The 23,299-nt window shown below is 43.8% G+C and overlaps 1 protein-coding gene across 1 annotated transcript; it reads left to right on the forward strand.

The window, feature by feature from the left end:
- The first annotated feature begins 1,801 nt into the window (after positions 1–1,801).
- Positions 1,802–21,245, forward strand: LOC128540935 (carbohydrate sulfotransferase 3-like). Its single transcript, XM_053510933.1, has 2 exons — positions 1,802–1,920; positions 19,505–21,245. Exons 1-2 carry the CDS (start codon positions 1,844–1,846, stop codon positions 20,676–20,678), a joined length of 1,251 nt encoding a protein of 416 aa, XP_053366908.1. The 5' UTR covers positions 1,802–1,843; the 3' UTR covers positions 20,679–21,245.
- Positions 21,246–23,299: the final 2,054 nt, after the last annotated feature.

The following is a 23,299-nucleotide window of genomic DNA, read 5'->3' on the forward strand; positions in this document are numbered from 1 at the left end:
AGCGTTTATCTGCGTTTGTAGCCTGTTGTATAGTTTAAGGTGTGTGCTGAAGCCTAGATGTAAAGTTGTAAAACATAAAAAAAAAAAGAAATACAAAAACTAAAAATGGTTATATTTAGTTATACTTTATATTGTATACTGTACAAATGGTTATACTTGGCGTACTCATTTTTCACTTGGGATCGGTCACTGTGAACTCAGCTTACTGGGTTCGATTATCTTCTAATCTGAAATTTTTCCTTGCTAATGAGTTGAAACATCTTTCCTGACACAATTATATTGACACACTTTATTCAGTGAGTTTGGGGAGAATACTACACTAGAATTAATTTTTCTTCATTGTGACCATAGAATAGTGTAAAGAACTGGATCTTGGCACAGTTACGTTAACAAATGCAATTTGCTTTATCAATTTAAATTTCTTTATAATTCTGGAAAAAAATAACAAATAAAATAAAACCCATAAAAATAAATCTATTGTTGTAGAGTAGGTCCCTTTAAACTGATATATGTAGGTATAAGATTTAAAGTTCCCCTTTAACTTTAGCAGTAAGACAACAATCTTAGACTCTAAAGCAAGCCAGGGGTTTTAAATCTAATTATTCATGTCAGAGTTATTGATATATAGTAGCTGTAGAATGCTTTGGGCCCATCCCAATATTAACAAATAAATATCGCTATAATACAAAATAGCTTACATAAGGGTTCCGGCTGTTCAGGTGGTGCTGTGTGTTTTACACAACTGGAATTCTTTCGAGGGTGGGGCTGGCCTGTAAGACTGGAATGGTATCCAATTTACTCTAGACGGTGCTGCTCTTATATTTTACAGCACAGCTCATGTGAAACACTCAAAGGTTTATTTTTGTAATCTTATCAGCATCAAATAAGATACACTGGCGGCATCTCTGACCTAAAGCCAGGATCATCATACTCAAAAAGACTTGAGGCTGTAATTGGTGCCAAAGGTGCTTCAACAAAAAGAAATGTGTGTCTCATGGTCTGAGAGTCCTTCAGGTTCCTTTTGAAGTCTTTGGACTGCATGGCTTGGTTTGTGCTCTGACATGCATTGTTAACTGTGGGACCTCATATAGACAGCCGTGTGTCTTTCCAAATCATGTCCACTCAGCTGGATTTATTATCTCAAGGATGATCAGTGGAAACAGGATGCTCCTGAGATAAAAAAAATTTGTCATGGCAAAGGCTGTGAATACTTATGTACATATGATTATTTCATTTTTTATTTTTGATAAATTTGCAAAGAATTTGAACAAACTTCTTTCACGTTGTCATTATGTCGTATTGTTTGTACAATTTTGAGAAAAATTATAAATTTAATCAATTTTTAAATAACAAACTGTGGAAAAGTGCACGGTGGCTTAGTGGTTAGCACTGTGGCCTTGTACCTTTGGAATCCAGGTTTGATTCCTGCATTGGGGTCTGTGTGCATGGAGTTTGCATGTTGCCCCCGTGTTTGGTGGGTTTCCTCTGGGTACTCTGGTTTCTTCCCACAGTCCAAATACATGCAGATCAGGATAATTGGCGTTTTCAAATTGCCTGTAGTGTGGATGGAGTAAAAATACCAATAAAACTAAATAAAAATCCTGTCTTAACTCTCTCCAAAACTTTACTCCCATTTCCTACAACTTTTTATTTATTTATTTTTATTATTCATTAAGATCACAAAAGGAACATCAGGAGGCTTGCGTCTGTCACACTTCGGTAACATGCTGATGTGTTTTTGGTTTCTGTGTGTGCTGTGTTTCAGAATTAGGCAGTGTGTGTGTGTGTGTGTGTGTTAAAGCTGAGAAGAATATTGGAGGTTGGGCACACAGTAATCAACGTTATGAAGAAGTACATCTTCTCCTTGTTGTTCATCGTGGCTGTGGTCATCGTTGAGAAGGAGAACAACATCTTCTCCAAGTAAGCATTTATCTCTACATCCTTAAAGCACGCTTCCTCTAATTATCTAAATGTTCTGATCTGCTTCTCTGAAATGATATTAGTGATTAAAATTTGGAGAAGAATTTTGGACCAGATTTGAGAAGCCAAAGGTCAATATTTTTCAGGATCAACAGATCATCTGCTCTAATCAGATAAAACATAAAAGGAAAAGGAAGTGCACTGTTTTGATCAGAATGCTTGTCAGAAAAATGTACCAGAATGAAGGAGAGGAGTCTGGGTGTGAACAGATGCTTGTACTGGGACTGGGATTATGCAGGAATTAACAAAAACAGAGGAATTCATTTTTTTCATGAAGATAAGCGAGCAGTCAGTTCTGTAGCTCACAGAAGAAAAATCTAATTCATAAACATGAAGAGCTGCTTAATGACCTCGAGTGTGATATCGCTTTGATGCAACAGTTTGACAAACACCATTTATCACTGACAGATGATGATTTTTAGTTTTTTAACCAGTTATTTAGCTCTGCCACCATATCCTTTTATGCCTGGAAACTAACTAACTGCTACTGACAGAGCTGACGGCCGACAGTTAGCCTGAAATCATACCCTGAGGTCCAACTTGAACTACAGCAGGATCATCTGTCTGCCTCACCATCACCGCTTACTTCTGTCTCACCCTCTGATTCTCTCTCCTGGTCTCTCCTGCCTACTCACTTTCCCTCCTGTATTTCTCTTTATATCTTCTTCCTGCCCCCACTTTAGCCTTTTCTGGATGAAAAATTTGACAATATTTTAAAACACCTTTAATTTCCTTTTTACCATTGTGACCTAAAGCAATCAAGAAATGAAATGTCTCATGGATAGAATCCACGTATTTCATTAACACATACTGCGTGAAAATGTGATTTATATATTACAATAAAACTATTAGATCAATAAAGGTTTATAACAGAGAGTGATTGTGGTGGCGGGGGCGTGGTCATGCGCCATTCTGTAAGGGGAGTGAAGGTCAGGTGAGTGGCATGGAACATGAATCTGAGTAAAAGATGTCCAGTTTCTGAGTTTCATCTGCTGCATTGAGTCAGTGGGAGGAATAAAGAGAGTGAGATTTAGGTGTGTGTGTGTGTGTGTGTGTGTGTGCGCACGCGCACTGGAGAGATTATACAGTACAGCCAGGGGCCAAAAGTTTTGAGAATGATACAAATATTCATTTTCATAAAGTCTGCTGTGTCTTTGTTTTAGGATCTTTTTGTCAGATGTTATTCTGGTATACTGAAGTATAATTACAAGCATTTCATAAGTGTCAAAGATTTTATTTACAATTACATTAAGTGTATGCAGTGGTGATACTTCTTTTTCAAGACTTCTGCAATTTACCCTGGCATATTGTTAATCAAATTAAGGGCCAAAACTTTTGGCCATGGCTGTATGTGCTGAAAAGCAGTCAAGCGTATTTACAACGAGCAAGTGGATAAACTCATACTCACATTAAACCTGCCTGGGTCAGTCAACAACAGCACACACACACACCTGTTGAAGGTTTTTGTTTTGTTTTGTTTTTTCAATGACAAGTACAGGCTGAAAAAAACTGTGGAAGCCTGGCTTTCCTTGGTGTCCAAGAGAAAACGCCACTGGTCTAGGCCTCCAGGCTTTGGCATACCCTGATGACAGGGATCAGGGGAGAGGATGTCACAAGCTTTATGTAAAAAATCAGAGCCAACAAGGCTCCATGCTAGGCTAAAAACTAACCCTAGCAGACCAGATCTCCCATTCTCCTATTTATCCCTTTTCTGGAAAACAAACTTTACTGCATCCAACACCAGCAAACTGCTCAGCATGGAGACTCTGGTGACTATTGCATTTACATTTAGGCATTTGGCAGACGCTCTTATCCAAAGCGACTTACATTTTTTTTTTTTTATCTCATTACACATCTGAGCAGATGAGGGTTAAGGCCTTGCTCAAGGGCACACCACTGGCAACTTGGTGGTTGTGGGGTTTGAACCCTGGATCTTCCGAACCGTAGTCCAATGCCTTAACCACTGAGCTACTCCATTTTTTACCCCCTATTGCATCTGCTACAGTACATCTGACTGGCACATTTTCAGGGAGGCTGCAACAAACTGCATCATCAATACTTGGAGGAGTATGTGACATCACACAAGTTGTATTAGCAAGGGCATCAATTATATTGTTGTTGACTCTGCCTTAAGAACATTTAACAAGGTGGCCCTAAGAACAGCAAGAACCAGTCTGTCCCGTGCCATCAAGGAGACAAAGGGTGCACCCACAGACAATCCACAGCCACTCCCTGGCCATCATCAACTACAGGACAGTGACAGGCCTGTGACAGTAAAGTTCCCTTTCAAAAGCTACACTCGATGCTGCGCGAAAGCGCTATGGGAAACGATTCCTCGTGACCGGTTGTGAAGCACGTGTGTGTCAAACACGCCAAATATTTTGGCCTCTATAACCTCAGGCAGGTGACGTCAACCGATGAGGTGCACCTGGAGGTTATAAATAGGCATGAACCGGAAACACCCTCAGATCATTTTCTCTTCAGGATCCATGTTGTGTGTGTGCGTGTGTGCAAGCATTTTAACAGAAAGCGAAAATAGAAGTGTCTTACTACTCACCAGAAAGATGGCCGAGTTAGACACGAGTCCGTCCCTCCGTGTAGAAGAATATCTCGCTGAGGGCGATCTTCGCGTTTTCTGTTTGAGTGTTTGGGGGAGGAGCACGCTATCTCGGGCTTCAGGGAGCAGGTAAGTATTGCGATTTTCTCCCTATTAATGTCCCGCGCGCTCGGGTTCGCCGTCTTAAAGTGAAACCGCGACCCGCAGCGCATTTCTGGCATGCAATCTGGCCGCATTTCTCTCGCTCTCTCGCCGGATTATGGGTCTTTTACCTTCCACTTCTCCAGCGCGCTTCGGCGCTTCTGGTGAAGGGGGGAAGAACTTTCTCTCTCGCTCCCGCGGAGATGGAAACTATCACTCCAGAGCGCTCCTCTAGTGATGAGCCGGTGTGTTAGTTTGTGTTAGAGGTGGTAACGCGTGGTCCGACGCGTACACCTCGATTCGCGGTAAAAATAAAAATTAATTAATTAAATAAATCCCCCAAACGCTCACGGTCAGCCGACAGGTGTCTGTCGGGTGGCCGGAGGAGGAGGGGCCTCAGTGATGGCCCCTCCCCTCCTGGCGACCTCCATGATTTAACTCTTTCATGGAATAAGCCATATTTATCCTGTGTTTTTGTGCTATTGACATTTGGTTTGTTCCAATGTCATGGATGAAAGCGCGGTCCTTTATGATGATGTCCCAGATCAGAGAGACGCTCACGGGCTATCTCTTCCCTGGGAGCTCATCCTCTTGGGAAAAGAGAAAATCCTCTTCGGAGAGCAGCGGTCTCCAGTGATACACCCATTTAGCCGAGGTGTTAAAGTTCGTGCACCTTTAGAGAGGCTGGCAGCGGGGAACCTACTGCCAGCTATGTCTCCTTAAGCACGAAGCACTGTGCAAAACCAGTATCCTCAGGACAAAGTGTTAGTTGCTCGGGTTCCTCCTGCCGTGTTTCAGGAAACCGAACACCTAACAGCCACCACCATCACCACCCCTCCGTCGGCGTCAATACGTCGCCCTAGCTCACCTCACTTCTTAGGGTGGAGCCCTAACGCCATAAAGCGTTCTCCTTCCTACATGAGGTATGAGGTTGAGTGTCATGTGGAATCCGAGCGCAACGCGGGCACAGCTGTCTCCTGCGCGCGCCGAACTCATTAAAGCATACTCTAAAGGAGTATAAGCTAGGCGAGGTGGTAACGTCACTGCTCCCAGAGTGGTTTCAGTGGTGGCTCAGTGCCGGGGGATTTCATCCAAGGGCCAATCCCCAGAGGCAACATAGGTTACGCGCCGGGAGCTTCGTACCCTTTCTATGTGGTTCAGACCCTCGTCCTTGACTCTGGGTCCCCCTCTAGGTCCGTGCTGTCGTCGCGAGTTGCTAACGGCAGACATTTTTCCCTTAGGGGCCAGAGCGCGACCTTAGATGGCCGCCCAGCCCAAGGGAGCTGGAGAGGTCATCTTCTCGTGTGGTACATTAATTGCCCCGAAACGATGACTCTATTTCTGGCCCTGAAATACTCCCTCCAGCAACTGAGAGGCAACAAGGGTTACGCGCCGAGAGCTTCGTACCCTCTTCATGGAGCTAGCGCCTTGGCATTAACATGTCATCGTAGCTCACCTCGTTTTCTTTAGGATCGAGTCTCAACGCCACGGAAAGCATTCTCTTTCCTACACAAAGTATACATTGAGTGTCATGTGAGATCCGACCGCAATGAGGGCACAGCTGTCTCCTGCGCGCGTCGAGTCCATTCTGAACACTTTAAAGGAGTTCAAGCTAAGCACGAAGTAACTTTCACCGCTTCTGTGGTGGCTAAGTGCCTGGGGATTTCACCCAAGGGCCAATCCCCAGAGGTAATAAGGGTTACGCGCCGGGAGCTTCGTACCCTTTTTATGTGGTTCAGACCCTCGTCTTTGACCCTGGGTCCCACTCTAGGTCCGTCCTGTCGTCGCAAGTTGCTAACGGCAGACGTTTTTCCCTTAGGGGCCGGAGTGCGGCCTTAGATGGCCGCCCAGCCCAAGGGATCTGGAGAGGTCATCTGCTCGTGTGGCACATCAATTGCCCCGAAACGATGACTCTATTTCTGGCCCTGAAATACTCCCTCCAGCAGTCAGGAGGTTAACATGTCCTAGCGTGGAAAACTACACTAGGACATGGCAAAACATGCAGACCCAGTCCACTGCCGAACTGCTTCAGTGCTGGAGCTTCTGCAAGAAAATTGACCTCAGGCTTTTGCCCTAGTGCACTCAGAACATACGTAGCCGCTCCTCACCTACGTCCTGACTGATGGGGCTGGTGGAAAGCACCCCTTAGTTGCAGGCTTATTCACGGGCCTCATCAGCCTTCTTATTGTGCTTGGGCTTTGCCATTGGCTAGCTAGAGCTATTCTGCATCCTCACCCAACTATCTTCTGCAGTTGTCTTCGAAGCTTCTGTTCTCCGCCGTTACAGCTACGGGGCAGTAAGACTTCATTAACTGCGTCTAGTTCATGCTCCCTAGGATTTACAGTACACCACCGCACTAGCCAGTGGCGTAAATCAGAGCAGATTTCATATGTCTTGGGGCCGCAGCCGGAGGGCAGCCGCCATTAGACGAGTCGGGTTAGAGATGCTAGTGCCCTAGCCTAGGAGGACAGGAGAAATTCTGTCCCTCGGGACCTTTTACATTTCAGCCCAACTATCTTCCACAGTCGAAGCCTTCTGTCCTCCGCCGTTAGCTCTGGAGCAGTAAAGACTTCATTCGCTGTGTCCAGCTCATGCTCTTCAATTTACAGCGCACCTCTGCATTAAGCCAGGGCCGTAAATCAGAGCAGATTTCATATGTCTTGGGGCCGCAGCCGAAGGGCAGCCGCCATTAGACGAGTTGGGTTGGAGATGCTAGTGCCCTAGCCTAGGAGGACAGGACAAATTCTGTCCTCCAGGATCTTTTACATTCCAGGACATAAAACATGTAGACCCAGTCCACTGCCAAACTGTTACAGTGCTGGAAGTTTCTGCAAAAAAAAAAAAAAAGGCCGTTCTGCATTCTTACCCAACTATCTCCCACAGTCGAAGCCTTCGGTCCTCCGCCGTTAGCTCCGGAGCAGTAAGTCTTCATTCGCTGTGTCCAGCTCATGCTCTTCAATTTACAGAGCACCTCTGCATTAAGCCGGGGCCGTAAATTAGAGCAGGGTTTCATATGTCGTAGGGCCGCAGCCCAAGGGCCGTCGCCATTAGACGAGTCGGGTTAAAGATGCTATTGCTCTAGCCTATGAGGCGCGTGGCATACTTCGCCTCTAGTGATTAGGGCCGTTCGACCAGGAAGCTTGCCTTATCTATTGCTCCGGCAAGAGGGGCTTCCAAACATGGCATGCGGCAGGCTGCCTTCCCGCAAGACATCGGTCAGGCATGGTTGGATGCCAGGCTTGCGGGGTCTAGGACTCCTTGGGGGTACTGTGCGCACACGACACAACCCTGGGGGTCCAGACACTTGCAGTGCGGCGGAGTGGGTATTCTCGTTCCCATAGCGCTTTCGCGCAGCATCGAGTGTAGCTTTTGAAAGGGAACGTCTCGGGTTACTTTGCTGTAACCCTGTTCCCTGAAAAAGCGGGAACGAGATGCTGCGCTACAATGCCGCACTGCATGCGTGACTGGACATCCTTCAGACAAAATTGACCTGAGGGTGTTTCCGGTTCATGCCTATTTATAACCTCCAGGTGCACCTCATCGGTTGACGTCACCTGCATGAGGTTATAGAGGCCAAAATATTTGGCGTGTTTGACACACACGTGCTTCACAACCGGTGAAAGTCTCCTTTAGAGAAGAAGTGAACAATTCTACATGTGGTTCAGATAAGATAAGATAAACCTTTATTAGTCCCACAAGTGGGAAATTTGTTTTGCCACGGCAGCAAGTGGACAGTACAAAGTTAAAAATTAAGAAACAAAATAAAGTAAAATAAAATAAAAATAGGGGAAATAAAATAACAAATACTAACAGTATAAATGTATACTATACAATCTGGCTATAAAATATGGACATCTGTGTAGTAAAAAATATTTACATAAATATATACTTAGACAATAAGTAAACACAGTTGACTAAGTAATATGTTTGTACTCAATGAATATATGTATACATAAAGGGAGTGAATGGCATTTACAGTAATATTCTAAATGTTTTAAATGTTTTAAATTGCACTTTGCCGAGATATGGTGGTTCCCCGAGACAGAAAGAAAAATTGCATATTCCACCATAGTATTGCACATAACTGGAGATATTGCACATCACTATAAAGTTTTAAATGTTTCGTCATAATATTGCACATAACTACAATGGTGTATTTAATGTGTGTGTTTGTTCGTTTGTGCGTTTGTTTGTGCGTATGTGGTCGGAGTCTAAGTTGTACAGTCTAACAGCAGTTGGTAAGAAAGACTTGCAGAATCTCTCCTTTCCACATTGTGGGTGCAGCAGCCTGCCACTGAAGGAGCTGCTAAGTGCTGTCAAATACTCCTGCATGGGGTGGGAGATGTTATCCAACAGGGATGACAGCTTAGCCACCATTCTCCTGTCGCTCACCACCTCCACTGGGTCCAAAGGGCATCCTAGAACAGAGCTGGCCCTCCGAATCAGCCTGTTCAGTCTCTTTCTGTCCCCAGCAGAGATACTGCTGCCCCAGCAGACTACACCATAAAAGATAGCTGATGCCACCACAGAGTCATAAAAGGACTTCAGAAGTGGGCCCTGCACTCCAAAAGACCTGAGCCTCCGCAGCAGGTAGAGCCTGCTCTGCCCTTTTTTGTAGAGTGCATTTGAATTATGAGTCCAGTCCAGTTTATTGTTCAGATGAACACCAAGGTACCTATAACTCTCCACAGACTTAAGGACCATGCCTTGAATGTTCAGTGGTTGTAGTGGAGGATGTTTGTGCCTGCGGAAGTCTATCAAATTCAAATTAAAATTCAAATTTTATTTGTCACATACACAATAATACAGAGTACAATATGCAGTGAAATGATTTTGTGCGACCACAGAGTCGCGACGGCAGCCACCTAACCGGCGACATCATAGAAGATAAGGAATAGATACATTAGGATAACGAGGGTAAAAAATCCCCTCCCAGACTGTCCTTCGAAAAGGGCAGTGTGCGATCAGGGGTACAAAAAATACCTCAGCAACGAGCACATAAAAACATGTAAACACAAGACATAAACATTGCAACAATTAGGGTACAGGGGATAGGAAATGTCCAATGTAGGCAAACAGCTCCAGTCCCTGCAGCTAGAGAGCGCTGGTCCCGATTCCGCCTGCCCACACTGAAGGGAATAAGCACACGAAGGCGTTGGATATGGGGAAGGTAGAGTGTCTATCTGTAGCTGTTATGTGTGTGCGTGAGTGCGTGCGTGTCAGTTGTAAGCCTGTAACATCCCGTAATAGTCTGCGCCAGGTGTCCTTGAGGGGGGGAAGGGAAGTAGGATTCCAGAGCGTCTCGTTATCTTGGTCTTCGGGGAGTTTGTTATGTCTCCAGCCACGGCCTTGAAATGCAGTAGCTGGAAGGAAAAGGGGCAGCCGAAAAGAAAATCATATTTTCCAGGTTTCGGTCAATATCTGCCAATTTCACAGATATTTAATGTCCATCACTGGTCTCCAGGTTTGTCCAAATCACGTTGCATAACTGCTAGTCTCACCAAGATGTTATCCAATTTGCGGTCCAGAACCACAGTCTGATTACTGACAGCTCTCGTCACCAATATTTCCCAGCCAGCCAGTCTCTTGGGGTTGAGACTGACTGCTTTTAAGATTTTTCGATATCCAAGTATTCCACTTAATCCAATCAGCAGAATCCCTGTTATCAAAGTTCCGAATAGGTAGATATCTTTAACATCCTCCAGAGACAGTGCGGCCAGGCGCACAATGCGCCACTTCTCCCAACCGTCCATCGTGTATCCAGCAGCAAACGTCCCAGCAGGACAAGTAGGTTCCCCAGAACCCACACTTCTCGTCGAAAAGATCGTGTCAATTTTATTCAGAGACCACTTGATCAAATCCATATTCCTTTTTATTTTCAAGAGCAAGGCGAGGAGAGTCTCTGAATAGTATCACAAGACAGACAAGAGAAGCAAGCGGGGAAAGATAAGGGAGGAAGAGCAGATGCGACAGCCAAGAGGGTTTTTTTCCTTGTATCACCAGCTCTTTGGTTTTTCCAGTGTTGATCTGGAGGTAGTTCCTTTGGCACTAGTCTACAAAGTCCTTGTTAAGTTCCCTGTACTCCTTGTCATCCCCTTCAGTGATGAGGCCGACTTTTGCAGAGTCATCGGAGAACTTCTGCAGGAAGCAGTTGGTGGAGTTGTGAGTGAAGTCTGCAGTGTATATGGTGAAGAGGAATGGGGCCAAAACCGTTCCCTATGGAGCCCCCGTACACATAGCCCTGAGATCTCACGTACTGTGGTCGGTTAGTGAGGTAGTCCAGTATCCATGTTGTGAGGTGATGATTCACTCCTGTGTACTCCAGCTTGTCCCTCAAGATTGTTGGAAGGATGTTAAAGGCACTGGAGAAATTAAAGAACATGATTCCCACAGTGCTCCCAGCAGTCTCCAGGTGAGAGAGGGAACGATGCAGTAAGTGAATGATGGCATCCTCTACTCCAGTGCCAGGCTGGTAAGCAAACTGAAGTGGGTCCAGTGATGAGCTCACCAGGGGCCGAAGCTGAGCCAGGACCAGTCGCTCCAGGGTCTTCATCAAATGGGATGTCAGAGCCACCGGCCTGTAGCTGTTTAAGTCCATGGGATGTGGAGTCTTCGGCACTGGTACCACACAAGAGGTTTTCCAGAGCTTTGGAACTCTCCCCAGCTTTAGGCTCATGTTGAAAATGAGCTCCATCACCCCACACAGTTGACCTGCGCAGGACCTGACAACTCTTGAGCTGATGCTGTCTGGACCTGCAGCCTTCCTGGCTTTGATCCTCCTAAGTTCCCTCCTGACCTGAATGGCTGAGAAAGACAGACTGGAGCTGTGTGTTGGATGTGTACTGGATGCTGTTGTTGGGGGTGGGGGAAAAGTGTGCAGGATGTGTAGAGGAGATGTAAAGTGATCCTTGGGTCAGAGGTGGAACAGCAGCAGTGGGGGTGGGAGTGTCTGCAGCCAATGTTAAAGACCTCCTAGAAGAATCAAACCTGTTAAAAAAGTGATTTATTTCATTTGCCCACCCCACATCCCCCATGGGTAGAGAGTTTTGATCTTTGTGGCCTGAGATGGTTCTGAGGCCTCTCCAGACTTCACTAATATTGTTCCTCTGAACCTGGTTTTCCATCTTCTGCCTATAGCTGTCTTTCCCATGAAAGGAAAGACAGCTATAGGACCTGATCAGTCCTTTCAGCTCTCTTTGCACCCTTTTCAGCTCCTCCTTGTCTCCAGATTTGAAGGGTCTCCACTTCTGCTTAAGGACAGCTTTTATTTCTAGTGTAATAAAACAATGGTTTGTTGTTTGAGAAGCACCGCACAGTCCTGGTGGGTACGGTGTTATTCACACAGAAGGTAATGTAGTCCGTCACACAGGTGACAGGGCTATCGATGTCCTCCCCGTGATCGTCACAAAGCACCTCCCACACAGTAGACTCAAAACAGTCCTTTAGAGCCTCCTCGCTCTGCTCCGACCATCTCTGTACTGTGCGAGTGACTGGTGGCTCCCTACATACTAGGGATTTGTACACAGGAGCAAGGTGCACCAGGTTGTGATCAGATCTTCCCAGGGGAGGGAGAGGTGATAAACTGTATGCTTCCTTTGTATTGGCATACAGTAAGTCCAATGTTTTATTGTCTTTGGTGGTGCATGTCACATACTGGGTGAAGGTGGGCAGTGTAGAGTCCAGTGATACATTATTGAAGTCCCCAGATATAAAAAAAAAAAAGGGCTCCTGGCGATTGCGTTTGCCGTCTGCTGGCTACAGAGTGGAGAGAGTCAAAGGCTGCCTCTGCATTGGCCGAGGGTGGAACATACGCTGTTATCGCGAGTACATGTGAGAATTCCCGTGGAAGATAGTAAGGACGCATGCTAATGGCTAATAGCTCAATGTCTCTGCTGCAGAGTTGTTCTTTCACAGTGATGTGCCCCGGGTTACACCAACTGTCGTTCACAAACACTGCTAGCCCCCCTGCTTTCCTCTTACCGCTCTCCCTTGTCCTGTCCGCTCGCAGCAGCTGGAAACCGGGCAGCGCCACGTTCGTGTCCGGTGTTAGCAGAGTGATAGCCAGGACTCCGTTAGCATCATGATGCTACACTGCCGGTACTCCCTCTGAGATCGGGTTAGCGCTGTCAGCTCATTCATCTTATTTCCGAGAGACCTCACATTTCCCATGATAACAGATGGGATAGATGGTCTGTAACGTCTCCTTCTCAGGCGATGACGCTCCCTCCCGACTTAACACCCCCGTCTCTTCCTTCTCACCTCACTGGGGATATTGGGTATATTTGCCGGCAGCACCGCTGCTGGGCGCAGAGCTAACAGCTGATCCCGAGTGTTAACAAAGGAAACACGCGCTGGATCTCCAAACACAGATGAAAAAAGTAGTAAAGACCACAGAAAAATGCCCAGAACTATAACGAAACGGTTGTGCATGATGTCAGAATAAAGATAGCTAAGAACTTAAATATAAATAGTTACGAAAATAAAAGGAAAATAAGAAAGAAGCTCGAAAACAAGCAGAGCTGCCATTGCAGGCTGCCACACAGGGGGGCGCTGGAAGTCAACACAGGCCCAAAAAGGCATGGTGGCAAAGACAACCACCTCCCAATGACTAGGTACTACATCTCACAGCTGACATGTTCTCAGAATACAGCTGTCAGCATCAGCCTGGGCCAGGACAGTCTACACGGTAAAGTGAAACCATCCTCAATCACCACACGCATCCCAGACAGACCGCAATGGCATCTATGTGATGAGATCTCCAACCAGACACCAGGACTACTCGGACAGGTCCAGAGGACAGGTGGGTCTGGATCACTGGCAGCTCAGGAGCAACATATGTATCTGTGCACAAGAGAAAGGTATAGAGAGAGAGAGAGAGAAAGGGAAAAGCAAAGACAGGAGAGAAGAAAACAGAAAAGAAGACATAACAGTTAGGTACTGTATGGTTACAGTCACGAATGGACAAGTGCATCTCAATAAAATATAGTATTATCAAAAAGTTGATTTATTTTCGTGATTTAATTCAAAAAGTAAAACTCATATATTATACAGATTCATTACACACAGACTGATATATTTTAAGTGTTTATTTCCTTTAATTGCGATGATTATGGCTTACAGCTGAGGAAAACCCAAAATTCAATATCTTAGAAAATTAGAATATTACTTAAGAATTTTTTTTTTAAATAATTAACAAAGAGATGTTGGACTACTGAAAAGTATGAACATGTACAGCTCTCAATACTTGGTAGGGGCTCACTTTGCATGAATTACTGCAGCAATTCGGCGAGGCATGGAGGCGATCAGTTCGTGACACTGCTGAGGTGTTATGGAAGCCCAGTTTGCTCTGATAGTAGCCTTCAGCTCTTCTGCATTGTCAGGTCTGGTGTCTTGCCTCTTCCTTATCACAGTACCCCATAGATTCTCCGTGGGGTTTAGGTCGGGTGAGTTTGCCTGTCCATCAAGCACAGGGTTGATGCATCAAGCACCATCGTACTTAAAGCAGGTATTAGTACTTTTGGCAGCGTGGGCAGGTGCCATGTCCTGCTGAAAAATGAAATTAGCATCTCCATAAAGCTGGTCAGCAGAGGGAAGCATGAAGTGCTCTAAAACCTCCTCATAGATGGCTCCGCTAACCCTGGACCTGATTAAACACAGTAGACCAATGCCAGCAGATGACATGGCTCCTCAAACCACCACTAACTGTTAAAACGCTGGACCTTAAGCAACTCAGATTCTGGGCCTTTCATTTCCTCCTCCAAACTCTGGGCCCTTGATTTTCAAATAAAATAGAAAATTTACTTTCATCTGAAAAGAGAACTTTGGCCCAATGAGCAACAGTCCAATCCTTTGTGTCCTTAGCCCAGTTAAGACACCTCTGACATTGTCTCTAGATCAAGAGCAGCTTGACACAAGGAATGCGACAATCATAGCCCGTGTCCTGGATACATCTGTGTGTGGTGGCTCTTGAAGCACTGACTTCAGCTGCAGTCCACTGTTGTATCTTCCACAAATAGCTTAGTTTCCCAATTAATTTACATTTACATTTAGGCATTTGGCAGATGCTCTTATCCAGAGCGACTAACAAAAAGTGCTTTAAAGTTAAAATCATTGGATACATACTTACACTGGGTTAACTAGGTTAATAACTAAGTGCCATTAGTCCAACACAACTGGGAAGAGTTTTTTTTTTTTTTGGGGGGGGGTGGGCAGGGGGGAGTACCACCTAGATGCCAGAACAGAAAAGAGCCTGGATGAATGCCGCCCTAGATCCCTGAGAGAGGGTGGGATGAGATGAGCAGTGATGGAGGATCTGAGGGAACGTGGTGCAGTGCGTGGTGTGATTAAAGCAGAGAGGTAAGTGGGTGCTGGGCCATTTTTAGCTTTGTAGGCAAGCATCAGCGTTTTGTACGGGCAGCTATAGGAAGCCAGTGCAGGGAGCGGAGAAGTGGTGTTGTGGTGTGGGAGAACTTGGGAAGGTTAAAAACGAGACGTGCTGCTGCATTCTGGATCAGTTGCAGAGCACGAATCGTGGACAGAGGCAGGCCTTCCAGGAGTGAGTTGCAGTAGTCCAGTCTTGAAATAACAAGGGACTAAACAAGCACCTGAGTAGCCTGTGAAGAAAGAAATGGGCGAATTCTTCTGATATTGTAAAGAAGAAATCTACAAGAGCGAGTAAGGTTGCAATTTGTGGGGAAAATGACAGATAATTGTCCATGGTTACCACAAGATTGTGGGTGGTGGCTGAAGGAGTGATTTGGTTGTTGTCCAGGGATATCACAAGGTCTTGACATGGGGATGAGTCCCAAGGGATAAACAACAGTTTGGTTTTACTTAGATTGTGTCACAGACCTGCACAATCTACCCAGCACATCCAGATCATAGCTCCACCCAAGGTTTTCCGTGCGTCCCTGGCTGATTAGCTGAGTACACCTATACCCAATTTGGCAATAGATTGGTGGCTTTAAATAGACGGCGAAGATCTCACTCCACGTCGATGTATCTTACTTGCGTACCTTTTGTCCCGTTTCATTAGTGTTTTTTCCCATTGCTCTATTTCTGTGTTCAACCTCGCCCGTTTTCAGGATTCCGTCTTGTGCCTAACCCTTTGGATTATCTGCCTGTGTATTTTCTTACGTGCATGACCTCGCAAGCTCTGTGGACTTCGGATAAGTACTTAGGATTTGGATTTGTTCGCCCTCGCTACTGGACCCCGGTATACCGACCCCTGCCTGGTAAAGACGACTCTTCTCATCCTTCGTGTCTCCTTCTTCGCAAGCCGGCTTTCACCCTACGATACAGACACTTCCGTGTTCGCGGATCACAGGAGAGCGCTCGCGCTGCGCAACGACCTTCATTCTCACAGAGAAGAATTAAATTGCCGCTTTCTGCTTTCCATCCTTGGTGCGCTAAACGTTTTAAAATCAAGAAACACTCCCTAAGACCCGAGAGGATTCCCGCTCTCTACTTCCGGGATTGTGGAGATTCCCTCACGTCATAGCCCCGCCTCCTCTCTTGTCACTAGAGGCTTTTCCATTCCTTCAGTCACCAAGCACACACACACACACACACACATCACTGCTCGGACTGCGCCAACACACTAAACATTCCTGGATTTTAATAAGACCTCTTGGAAGGAACTGTCTGCTTTTGGGTTCACTCTTATCCAGCCCCGACCGTGACAGATTGAGCTTCAGCTGATGAGCAGCCATCCAGGATGAGATGTCTGCCAGACATGCTGAGATCCAGGTGGAAACCTGAGTGTCAGAGGGAGGAAAGGAGAAAGTAAGTTGGGTGTCATCTGCATAACAATGGTATGAAAATCCATGCGATGATATGACCTTACCAAGAGACTGGGTATAGAGGGAGAACAGAAGAGGACCAAGTACTTAGCCCTGCGGAACACCAGTAGAGAGTCTACGTGGGGCAGATGTAGATCCCCTCCATGTTACCTCATATAACCTATCTTTTAGGTAAGAAGCAAACCATTGCCAGGCTGTTCCACAAATTCCAAGGCTTGTAAGAATAGATAATAGAATCTATTTAAGGCTGTGGTAATCCCTGTTGCTTGTGAGCCTTTTTCTACCCCTTTTTTTTTTCATCAATTCAACTTTCAAATTTTCAAATTTTTCTGAATTTTAACTTTATTGTACATGTACTGCATTCAGGCAAATATTTTAGTTTTTTTAGGTATTTTGAGACTATTTAATTATTTTAATTTCAATTATAAATAATACAAAGTTGCTGTTGTAAACACACCACACTATATGCATCATGATGTTTCTCTATCATGATCCATTTTTTCTCCATCCATACTTGTATGACCTGAAAGACTGGATATTAAATGTCAAAATGTATTGACAAAAGGGTGTGTGTCTATTTTAGTTGCTGTATTGCAGTAGCTGAGATGCATTACTGAAATATTCAGCCCACACTACTCTTTTCACTCTTTCCTTACCAGATAGCACACTGCTGAAGGGCCAATCTATTTATTAGTTGTATTTGTGATGAAAATTATTACAAACTAAGAAAATGTATGTACTGTAACCATAATTATGATAAACTACAAAATAAACACCTAGTAATGAAAATAAAGCATACAAAGTACCCATTGCCTCAGATTGTCTTTTATATCAGGTGGCTCTGCATCTTTTTCATCATCATTCACCTCGGTACTTTCACCATTAGCTTGGTCACTGTACAGTAGCTCCGCTGTTCTTTATTATTATTATCTTCATCATCAACATTATAGCATCTTTGGAGAAGAGTGACTCTAGTCTGTGGAAATACATAATTGATTTGAGCATTGTACATTAAAATGGACTTCAAAATATGTTCTTCTAAATATTCCTTTTGGACCAGCAAAATGTTAAGAAAAACAAACGTTTTCCACATTTCTCAGTTCAACAACTGTTCTAGTTTTACAGCACACACATTTTTTTCTCCAGATGAAACAAAGTAAACAGCAATTCAAACAGTAAATAACCTAGCAAAACTGTCAAATTATATGCTTTACATGCCGACTACCTTAGTAAATATATTTGACAACCGCATAAACATGCAAAAATGTAATGCCCTAATGCAAAACAATATGTACTGTATGTTAGCCCTTTTACGTTACTGGCACATACTATGGCAATAATCCATAATGGTTCTAACCTCGCTTTGGCTCAGTATGCTAATGTATTTACTGGCAACAGGTCGATTAGCCTTGCATAATAGTGCATAAGTAAACATCTTTCTCACTATATTACAGCAAAACTACAAACTGCATGCTTTTTATGTTACCACCACAGATTCTTAACACTCTTATGTCTTACTCAAGGGTATTTACATCTCTTTTAAAGGAATATTAACCCACCTGTAGTTAGGAGCAAAGAGACACAAAACTTTAGCTTCTGTTTAGCTTCAGCAGAACCTGATCTCGGTGAGGTTTTAGGTTCTTTAGGTCTAGTGACCTGTTTGACATTGTTTACAGTTAAGCACAAAGCATTTATTATTTAAAAAACATAAGAAAAAAAATTCAGGGGTTTATTTTAACTGTTATACCTTATGAACTGTACCAAAATGAACGTCTCGGGTTACTTTGCTGTAACCCTGTTCCCTGAAAAGGCGGGAACGAGATGCTGCGTGAAAACCCTATGGGAAACATCTTGTCATGTTGCCGGTTGTAAAGCATGTGTGTATCAAACACGCCAAATTTTGGCTTATATAACTCAGTCGGGTGACTGCATCTGATGAGACGCACCAGCAGGTTATAAATAGGAGTGAACCGGAAACATTTCTCAGATTAATTTGTCTGAACGGACGTCCGGTCACGTAGGCAGTGCGGCATTGGGACGCAGCATCTCGTTCCCGCCTTTTCAGGGAACAGGGTTACAGCAAAGTAACCCGAGACGTTCCCTTTCAAAGGTTACACTCGATGCTGCGTGAAAACGCTATGGGAACGAGAATACCAACGCCACCGCACTGCAAGTGTCTGGACCCCAAGGTTGTGCAGCGTGTGCGCACAAGGCCGAGAAGGTCTCTGAACTATATCTGGGAAGCTGACTCGAGGACTTGTGAGCCCGGAGTGGCATGAACATCCAGATTATAAATCTAACAAATGTGTGCGGAAAGGACCACGCCACCGCGTCACACACTTGCTGCAGGGGAATACCTCCTGCTAGTGCGGTAGATGAGGCGATCCCCCTGGATAAATGATCCCTGGTTCCTAGAGGCGAAGTGAGCCCATGCGCCTCATAGGAGAGGGTAATAGCATCTCTCACCCAGTGTAGTGTAGTGCAGAGTTCCATGGCCCCATTCCCCAGCAACTTCTGTCAGCAGATGCGCACTTTCTGGTTTCACGGAAGGGTGATCACTAAATATTAATAATTCTATAGACAATATTTAGGAAAAATTATTCTCAAAAATAGCTAACAATCCTCAAAAAAAAAGCAATGTCTGTCCTTTTACACATTGTTCACATGTGTACTATAGAATTATGAATATAATGTGGAAATGTGGAAAGTAGTGATAATTCCTGACAAGCGCACACATACATACAGCAATGGTCAGCAAGTAGAGCAAATGCAGAGAAGTGACACAGGGGAAATTTTTGGACCAACGTTGGGGCAACGGCAGTATCCACTGAAATTGACATTTATTAACATACGTGTGTCAAGTCCAAAGTAAATGAATCATGTGACATTGATAGAAAAAATGTGATATTGAGGCACAGTTAAAGTTTTAGAAATATAGAAAAATTTTATATTACAAAACATGAAAACTAAGGTTAAAGCTGAGTTGTTGTCTTCCGCATGCTAACTTGTGATTTTGTGTTATAAGGGTCTTGGACAAGCTCTCTCCGAAGTCAACACCTCAGAGTCCACTCCAGATCAAAGGTCGATATTTGGCATCTCCCGAACTGGAGGTCAATTTGAAAGTAAAATTACCTTTGAAGAACGTCAGACAGCCCAGTGAAGTTAGGAAGCACGTTCTTATATTTGCAACAACACGTTCTGGCTCTTCATTTGTGGGCGAGATTTTTAACCAGCATGGCAACGAAATGTTCTACCTGTTTGAACCTCTTTGGAACGTGCAGCAAAGGCTGGAAAGTGAAGGAATCGATTTTGTTCCAGAAGAGGTTTTGACAAAGGCTTATCGAGACGCTCTCCATCAGCTTTTCTTATGCAACTTTTCCATGCTGGACAGCTTCGAGGCTCCACAAAAGGGCCTTGTAAAGATGACATTATTTCGGCCTGAATCCAGCCAGTCACTGTGCAGCTATCCCGCCTGCACCCCATTTGTGACTGAAACTGACGGGTCCTACGAATGTCATAACCAGAGCTGCGGTCCACTGGACATCAGGATAGCATCCCAAGTCTGCCTGCAGAAAAAGTATCATGCCATAAAGTCTGTACGAATAGAGCGACTAGAGACACTGCGATCTTTAACAGAAGATCCACGATTAGATTTGAAGGTTATCCATCTGGTCCGCGATCCCAGAGCCATATTAGCATCCCGCATGATGACTTTCGCACAAGACGATGAGGAGTGGCGGAAGATGACAGAGGACGGGGACATTACTGAGGATGACAACAAAATAGGCGGCCTCAGAGATCAATGTGAGTCCATCCGGATGGCTGCTGAAGTGGGTCTCAAACGGCCCCCGTGGTTGAATGGGCGATACATGCTAGTGCGTTTTGAGGACATCGCCTTGTTTCCTATGCGCAAAGCAGCTGAGATGTATCAGTTTACCGGCATCCCGTTCACTGACCAAGTGAAGGAGTGGCTCTTGCAGAATACTCAAACACCTGATAATGAAGATGATATGTACTCCACCAAAAGAAACTCATCACAGCAGGCTGAGAAATGGAGGTTCAATTTACCACTTAAATATGTGAAGATAGTTCAGAAAGTTTGCGGCCCCACCATGAAATTGCTTGGATACAGGTTCATAGAAAGCAAAGAGATGCTGATTGACAAATCAGTCAGCTTGATAGAAGACAGAGTTTTCTAATGACCAGGGAACAAACTTTTTTATAGACTTTTATTTAATATATATATTATGTATGTAAAGCAGTTTACTATTATATTTTTAAGTAAACATACCATGTAGCAAATGGCATCTTTTTAAAAGTTATGTATTTATGCTTTTTAGCTGGTTCAGGTTTTCAACTTGGTCACAAATCCTTATTTAATCCCGAAGATGAAGTTTGGGACTCAAACCCTTTGTAGGTTATGATTAATTACCAGGAAGTGGTTACCAAAATGCACCCAAAAAGGTAAAGGCTATTGCTGCTGGGTCTGTGTATGCCAATGGCCGAAGTCCAGGGAATGTACTTAAGTAAAAAAAAAGATTTAATTTCTTGGTTTGCTGGTTTCCTGTACTACCCACAGTCCCACAGGACTACCTGCTGATTGCAGTTGTTGGTGTGCCAAAACTAATGTTTTATTAACATACATTGCTGTGAAAAAAGTCTGCCTGTTTTTTGTTGTTGTTGTTGTTGTTGTTTTTGCATATTTGTCACACTTAAAATAATTCAGATCATCAAACAAATTTTAATATTACACAAAGGTAACCCAAGTAAACACAAAATGCAGTATTTACAGTAAATGATGATTTTATTTATTAAGGGAGAAAAAACTGTCCAAACCTGCCTGGCCCTATGTGAAAAAGTAATTAACCCCTTAATTTAATAACTGTTGGGCAACTGCATGTGAGAGTTTGCGATAACTGGCAATGAATGTTTCACATTGCTGTGGAGAAATTTTGGTCCACTCTTCTTTGCAGAATTATTTTAAATCAGACAAATTTGAGAGTCTTTAAGCATGAATGGACTATTTAAGGTAATTTAAATCACATTCATAAGTATCAGATAATTTCTATGTCAATAATCATCTCGTTCACTAAGAAAATGGGTGACAATTAAGTGAGGTAGTTTTCTCAATATTTATTTTTAACCTTTTATTTAATATAACTGTCTCTATGACTTTTGGATAAGTATTTAAATGCTCCTCAGTTGTGTACTGTACATGTTTTGTAGGGAAATTGTGTGTGTGTGTGTGTGTGTGTGTGTGTGTGTGTGTGTGTGTGTGTGTGTGTGTGTGTCTGTGTGTGTGTGCGTGCATGCGTGTGTGTGTGTACTGGAGCATTCTGTTAACACACAACACAACTGATGGGAAAGTGTTTGTATCAAACCCTGATGTCGTTTCCAAATCTGTTTTAAACATCCTCCATGTCTACTTACCTTCATCAGCACCATGCATGTACTAACCCACTCTAGTGGTCACTTAATGGATAGAAAAAGAAGTGTTGTAAAGTTAAAAATTTTTGTAGATGAATAAATGAATTGCTCTGTCTGTCGCTGTGCTTCATTAAGCTCACTGAGAGACTCCGTCAAACACACAAACTCATTGTCTGTCAGAAATGTCTCTGTTCATTAACAGCAAAAGACAGAGTATTTATATGTTTGACCAAACGCCTGGTGACATGATCATTTTGTTTGCTTTGTAACATTAGTCCCATGGGTAAGAAAAAATTATCATGTTTTAAATCTCAACAGCGTTGAATCTCAAATCATTCTTCCTAAAAAATCTATTCTTGCTTTTTACCTTAAAACGGTAAAAAAGGAATCCTATTATTAAAATCTTACTTCATTTTAGAAAATGTAATATTTAATTAGAAATAAACACTACCTGAATGTGTTGACATCTATATATGAAATGGAAATTACGTTTGTTTGTTTGTTTGGGCGGCAGGTGGCGGGCGGTGGTATTTGCGCAGATAATCACATGCAATTATCAGCTTTTATGTCATGCTGTGGGTGTGTCACAGGCGATTATCAGCCATCATTCACAGGTAATGATAGACACAGGCGTCACAATCTGCACCTGGGCGGAGCCGAAGGTACACGTTGGAATCAATTCGTACATTTTAAAACATTTTTTAATGTAAACAAATTTTAGCATCAAACTCTTTAGGAATCCAGCTTCCATATTTTTAAAACAACTGAAATGTAAATTATGACGGTGGCGTAGTGGTTAGGGCCGTCTGCAGGCACCTCCAGGGTCCAGGTTCGATTTCTACCTGTGTGTATGGAGTTTGCATGTTCTCCCTGTGCTTGGTGGGTTTCCACAGGTACTCTGGTTTCTTTCCACATGGTGGAAAGACAGGCAGTGTTAGGATAATTGCTGTTCCCACAGTGGGTGTGTGTGTGTGTGTGTGTGTGTGTGTGTGTGTGTGTGTGTGTGTGTGTGTGTGTGTTGTTATGGAATGTGCTAATGTTTTAAGTAGTCATATGTCCCAGCTCACTATAGCAGATGTACACTCAAAAAAATGAACATGACTACCTGTTACATGTACTAAAATGTAATATGTGTTTTGTACATAATAATTTCATGTTTCCAAGATGAACATGAATAAATTATGTTGTTTCTACATGAAATTCAACAACTTCACATGTATTAGATTCAATCATGTTAAGATAAAACAAAGAGATCTTAAACCCAATCGAGATGGTTTGGGTTGAGCTGGACCGCAGAGTGAAGGCAGAGGGGCCAACACGTGCTAAACACCTCTGCGAACTCCTTCAAGACTGTTGGAAAACCATTTCAGGTGACTATCTCTTGAAGCTCATC

This window comes from Clarias gariepinus, chromosome 14 (assembly GCF_024256425.1).
Source record: "Clarias gariepinus isolate MV-2021 ecotype Netherlands chromosome 14, CGAR_prim_01v2, whole genome shotgun sequence".
Lineage (NCBI taxonomy): Eukaryota > Metazoa > Chordata > Actinopteri > Siluriformes > Clariidae > Clarias > Clarias gariepinus.

Bases quoted from the DNA above. Each gene is read 5' to 3' on its own strand.
- LOC128540935 (XM_053510933.1), top strand. From the start codon at position 1,844: ATGAAGAAGTACATCTTCTCCTTGTTGTTCATCGTGGCTGTGGTCATC. The intron at 1,921-19,504 runs GTAAGCATTTAT...TTGTGTTATAAG, and splicing joins GAGAACAACATCTTCTCCAA to GGTCTTGGACAAGCTCTCTC.